Here is a 6,346-nt window from a genome sequence, read left to right on the forward strand (position 1 = left end):
AACAAACCGCTTAGCAACCGATAGGCTGGTATATCAAACTGGAGAAATGGACCAGTCTTTTTCGTGACTTTCTTCCAGATGCTGCACCGTCAGATATCAGTTCACCCGGGGACCAGATCACCGGAAGTTTCGCCTACAAACCGGCGCCTCCAGCTGCGCTCAAGCACTAGGTATCAGACAACAGTTATACTGCTTGAATCTCGGAGAAATGTTCCCACTGGTTCCGAGCGCGAGGTACCTCAGCTACTAAGGCGCGAAATTACTGGCTAGAAGGTCCGTAGCTCGAGCCTGATCCCATCATCGGTCCCCGAAAACCGCCTGTAAGCGAAATGATCGGGGATCACAAGACTTCCGGACGTGGGCGAGTACCTGGTGAGCTCTCCGAAATCTTCCGCATAAAAGTGGTGTCCTGGAAAAAAGCTCGCTTCCATTTCTGTTCCATTTCTCGATCCAAGATATAATGAAACAGAGACTAAATGGTCTTTAACCACCCGGTGTTCAAACAGCTGCTGACGAAAACCTTGTCGATCTGGAATATGCTGACGAAATCGAAGTGGACAAGGCACATGTTTTTAGTACGACCTTTGCTGCCACAAGCTGTGTGGTCGTGCTGCTGGACGTTCAGTCCGAAGAGGGGCACTTGAGATTATGGAGCATATTATGGATAGCGTAGTTTGTATAGAGTTCGACTGCAACACGCAAGACGAGATTGCTATATGAATCTCTAAGTCGCGTTCCTTAATTTGAGACGCCTTATGGTTCAAGATGGCATATCCCTGAAACTAAAGAGGCTACAATGCATATTGTTTTGTTGTGTGATTGCGGGACATGGCGTTGGCAAGCAGCTGAACTGAGACGCCTTCCGGTCATAGGTTGTGTAGGCTGGTGGCGACCAATCCACAACGACACAATTAGAAAACGAGTGTTCGGGTGGGAAGCTAGAGCTTTGATCGAATATTGTATCCAGCACCATAAGCTGCATTGGTTTGGTCATGGATTGCGCATACCAAATCAACGCTTGCAGAGAGGCGTGCCGTTTTTCGCCTAATTCAGTGTGGCGCAAGCAAAGAGGGTACTACAGATGCGACTCGCCTTCCAGGATGGGGCGTGCATGGCGAGATGATTAAGTCGTTAGAGCGCGAATTTACTGACCGAAAGGCCCATGGTTCGAACCCTACCTCTGCCTCCCGACTCCCCCCTATCTAGGTTTGACAACCTGGCACTATCCCGACCCTCGTGCTCCCTTATGGTGGTATAGCAGTTAGGTACGGACAGGGTTTTACAGCTGAACGCATGGTCCTCCCCATGTGCCTCGTTCAGCTGTGACAACATTTCGGTGCCCAGCTGCTACGCTACCCGAAGGAAGCGCGATGGCTGATTCTGCGAGGTTGACCGGGCCTAGACAAGGGCAGTCAAGATAGAGGCCAGGCCGGAGTTACGAACATTCTGATCAGTAGATTTGTGCCATAACCACCAGGTCTTCTCGAGATCTTCATCCCCTGTACGTGGCTGGGTACACTGCAAGATGTGGTTGTTAATCGATGTCAGTGACATCCTTCCTGGTCGTCCCTATCCAGAGTATCTGGAGATGTAGGCACCTCTCATAATAAGGTTTCCAAATAAATCTTGGTTGTACATCGGCGAGGTATCATTGCTGAACAGTGTTGTGCTGTCAATAATGTTGATGAATGGTGAGTCGCTGCAATGTTTTTCTACATGGCATGCGCCGCGTGCAAGCTTTTGGGTCAGGTGCTTCGCAAGCATATCAAATGGATCCCGTCTGTGGCTTGCCAACTGACTTGTGAAGAAGTGAGTTGCTGATGTATTTTCTCACACTTCGGTCAATATGTTCCCATCATATGTGCGTCAATAAATGGTGTGGATGCAGTGATTTTACGTAACTTCGCGGTCGATTCATAGAAAGTCATCGGTTACACCGTAGGAACATCAAATAATGCTGAAGAGTTTATGAAAGATGGGTTTGTAATCGTATTTGGTTTGGACTTTGTGGTTGTGACACGTTGACAAACCGTGGGTCATTTACTGACCACTTTTGACACTTGACAACGCCGGTCTGTATGCTTTTTGGCCGCTATTTCACCACCCTCTTCGGCGAAGCATATCCAATGATCAACACGTCTGAGGTCGAGATAGCTCACCAATTATGGCGCGAGCTCATTGAGTGGAACTGAATCGAACTCAATCACACTATCCCAGCCCTCGTACCTCCTTCCGTTGATAAAGCAGCTAGGCACCGGTAGGGTGCCACAGTTGAACGTTTTTTAACGGCCCGCAGTGTTACTAGCGGAGATTTAATGTCAAAGTATGTGATACGGAACTTGAACTATGGATGGGCAAGCAAATATAAGAGGACAAGTGAGCAATTTTTGAGATTCAAAAGATCTTAATTGTTGAGGTTTGTCGAGGATTTCCAGAATGCCTGGTGACTACGGACCGACCTGCGTTTCTGGGTTCCACCGTGACCACACAGGTGTTACGTGGACGAAAACACTCTTACGACATCGGGCCTGTTGGTCAGGAATGAGTGTTCGCATTGAATTGTCTGAAGACAATATCTTAACCGCACTAACATAGCAAAGGATCTTTAAAAACGATTATGTTGCTGAATGCAGACACAGGACGCTTGGTGTGTATTGTCCTCGGTTTCTCTGACCCGTTGACTGGTAACTATTTTTTGAGTGGCATTGGTTTTCGTCAAACGGCCCAATGTTTTTATTACGGAGGATGCTAAAAGCCGGCCTAGGTTGCGGATTCCATTGGAGATTTTTTGAAGAATAGGCATGCCAGAAGTGACCACCTCTGGCAATGGTTCACAACTCACCACTCAGTTCTTAGTAGCATCCGTTGTCCGCAGTGGAATCATCCACATAAGTTCCATTCCACTCCCTCGAACAGGCAGGACGAACTATCTTTAGACACTTTAAAAAAGATTACTTTTGAATTTTGCAGAAAAGGGACGAACCTTGGAGATTCTTTACACTTTCCTCACTGTCGTCCAGAAGAGTACCACTGCTAGTATTCTAGCTTTTTCGAAATAAACACGGGACCCTTTCATAGGATATAGGGTTCAAATAAAAGCCCCGATATGTTGCTACACCATTTAGGGTCATGCCCTACAATCCAGTGGATGGGTATTTTTCCTTGGTCATGAATCTTCTTTCGGTTTTTACCTGCCGGATTCATGTTTCAGCAAGCATCATTGAGATGTTCGGCCAATTCCAAATTTTTAGCCCTGTGACCGTGAGAATTGGTCGGAAAATCACTGTGGCCCAGTTATTTTATCAGTAGTCGTGTATCACCTTTAGGTAGACTTTTTTTCTGTTCAAATACGGAGTTAATCTCTCTTTAACTGCATTCATCCATTTTTCTGTTTGCTGCCAACCAGGTCCGGATTGATCGCTGTAGCATATTTGGTGCGTTAGTCGGTGTGGGATGGAGTGTTCTTACCCCATACCGTCCAATAGAAGCGGCAGTCATTGGTATGTACGTTGGACTCGTTGGCGGTGCAGTTTGCAATAGTTTTGATCGGTGAAATGTTTGCGTTACCTAGAGACTATCAGAGTTAGCGTAATGAAAAAAATATACTTCTTTTTTGTTGAATGCAACTTTGCGAATTAAGTTGGTGTGCGGGATGATGCTCAACCAAATTTGCTGAACAAAGATCGCCACATGTTTCCATTGGACTGTTTATTAAAGTTTGCGTGACACTATTTATAAGATCAGTGACGACAGTCGGAGGGCTTTCATCAAGTAACATTATATCAAGCGAGATATCTGTTTCTGCTTGCATTCATCCTGTTTTCAGTGAAGTCAACGGAGTGGGCTGACCTCAGGGCAAGGATCGCGGAAGCCGCGAGCAGTATATCTAGTCAAAACATTACTACTTCAAAAATATCCGTCGCTCCAGTCACTATCTGGGGTCGTGACAACAGACAGCTGTTTAACGGGCGTGCACAGATGAATCAGAGATAATTCACCTTTGTACTTAGATCACGGTTCCAGGTCTCCATCGCTTTTGAGTTGTATGATCTTCAGTAGAGGATTGTGTGAAGTTCAGCATTGATGGAGTGAATCTCGTCGTTATGCTACGTTTCGTGTGCCACTCTAACCTAGTCACAACGAGGGCACACATGTCGTCCTGCAGCGGACTACTAGCGAGAGCCCTGTCTCACGTTTCTGCTGAGTAGTTGGAGTTTAGTGGTGTCAGTACTTCAAACAGATTTTGTAAAATTACAGCAGAATACTTTGTGACTTTTGGAGCGGGAGAACCAAATTTTGAGTAGTACTATAAATCTATTATTGGCATACCAATGCAACGTGATAATCAGTCAGTTTTTAATTCAAACCCAATACTGAGGCGCAGTGATCCCAGCTGCTTCAGCTTCGTTTACTGAGGATATGGAGAATGACGGAACGGAAGTGATGGCCTAATCTGTTTCTCTATTGTGGCAGAAAAAGAGAGCTATTGAATGAAGGTTTCAGCTTTGTTACAGCAGCTCTTGTCACCTGGTCACTTGCGAACGACTATCTAGATCCGCATATGAACCATGAAGCATTTGCCGCAGAGGTGAGCCTTAATTTAACAGCAAAGATCCCGCGATCCTTCTCAACTTCATTTTCTAAAACCGTTGCAACGCGTATTGGTGAGCATATATCTTTGGATTCGATAGGCTCGGCCAACACTGTTCTAGCCGGATATAGTACGCTGAAATGGCGGTGTCGGGGTGCTTACACCAACTGACTGTATAAGCAAATTATTCTTTAACAGCTTCGTGTCTGAATTTCGCTTTGGAGGCTTGTCGACAGTGTAAACTAATTGACCTAGTGTGCTCTGAAGAGCGATCTATTCGTTTTACACCAGTTTGTTCGGAACAACTTGTCCAAAGAGGACTCAATCGACCCTGTAACCATAACGTCTAGCCAATAGAATGTTTCCAGGGTCAAACAGGGTGATAGTGTCACAATAGTACTTCCATATAAAAAACAAGGTGAAGTAGGTCGTTGATCTTTTCCGATGAGTTCATCCCCAAGTTGGGCTTCTCTCCATCTTTTGTTGATCCGGAAACTGTAAAGTGAGGAGACTAACTTCTGGATAGTATGACAGCAGGTTACAGCTTCAGCACCTACCCGACCCAAGCAAGTTGCGTACAATTCTCGAGCGAAGTGGAGCAGCGGATAGCGGCTGCCGGCGAGCGCACAACCACTATCTTCACTATTCTCTATTAATTCCTCTCCCACACCATTTAATCGCCACTTATCTAAGGCATGTGTGTCAGATACCTGAAGAAGTGGCCGGTTGCGCACAGCAGCCGCCTCAACTTCAATAATTTGTTTCTCCATTTCATTGGATTCTTTAACGTTTGAGCACTTAAAAAACCTGGCTAACAGGCTGGAGTTGCATGCATTCTTTAAACTAGGTAGGTAGATATTTGCTGCATTTCTGAAACGTGACTACAAGATCCAAGTGTGGTAGTTAATCTTGCAATCCAGTCGCTGCCCAGAAGTTCTCGACTGCGACGAGTCGTCAGCTGCTGGTTGCATAGGTCCCAGCTTCCGGGTTGGTGCCTACTTAATAGGATTCCTGTAAACAGTCATCATTGTGCCATCTGTCTGTCCAGCTCCGTATGGGATCACACCGGTTGACATACTGACGCTCTCTGTTTATAATTTCTGCCTATGCATCAATTAAGTGTAGCTATGATTCAGTAAAGGGCGTCTTCTACAACCATGAACAGCACATACACAAATAACTACAACCATAACAGCACATACACAAATAAACTCATGCCACATCGGCCGTCGCGTGGTGACATCAGCCGGGTCACCTTACTTGCTGCATAACGCAGGGCGGGTAAGCGAAAACAGGCTACTGCTGACGCCTCTCTTCTTTCTCCTTCACATACTTTTTCTTCCCCCTCTCCCCACCCCATTAATAACTCTCTCCTTGTAGGCCCAGCACTTAGGACTGATGACTCCGTTCGTCATGCATCGGTTTTGCGTGCAGCATCTGCTCGTCACATGGTGCCGACATCTTCAGGAATCCCCAGATCAGTCCTCAAGCCTCGACACCCACTCTATCTGGCCGCGTTCAATGTTCGCACTCTGAAGCAAGCAGGACAACAAGCTGCTCTTGCACTCACACTGGACTCGCTTGGCATTGATGTGTGCTGTGTCTCAGAAACGAGAATTCAAGATGCAAGCACAGTGATTGAGTTAACCGCCCCGTCAGTCTCCACTCGCTTCCGGCTACGCACCTCTGGTGATTCAGGGGCTGCTGCGGTGGGATGTGCAGGGGTTGGTATTGTGCTAAGTCACCGGGCGGAAG

General features: G+C 46.5%; 1 protein-coding gene across 1 annotated transcript in view; it reads right to left on the reverse strand.

Moving 5' to 3' along the window:
- Positions 1-1,569: 1,569 nt before the first annotated feature.
- T265_01800 (hypothetical protein) overlaps positions 1,570-6,346 on the reverse strand; it is a gene marked incomplete at both ends in the record, with an annotated part of 7,429 nt that continues 2,652 nt past the window's right edge. The window contains 3 exons of the mRNA XM_009165910.1: positions 1,570-1,794; positions 5,149-5,461; positions 5,794-5,986. Coding sequence (XP_009164174.1) covers positions 1,570-1,794; positions 5,149-5,461; positions 5,794-5,986 — 731 coding nt within the window. The remainder of the gene's footprint in view (positions 1,795-5,148; positions 5,462-5,793; positions 5,987-6,346) is intronic.

This window comes from Opisthorchis viverrini (assembly GCF_000715545.1).
Source record: "Opisthorchis viverrini unplaced genomic scaffold opera_v5_20, whole genome shotgun sequence".
Lineage (NCBI taxonomy): Eukaryota > Metazoa > Platyhelminthes > Trematoda > Opisthorchiida > Opisthorchiidae > Opisthorchis > Opisthorchis viverrini.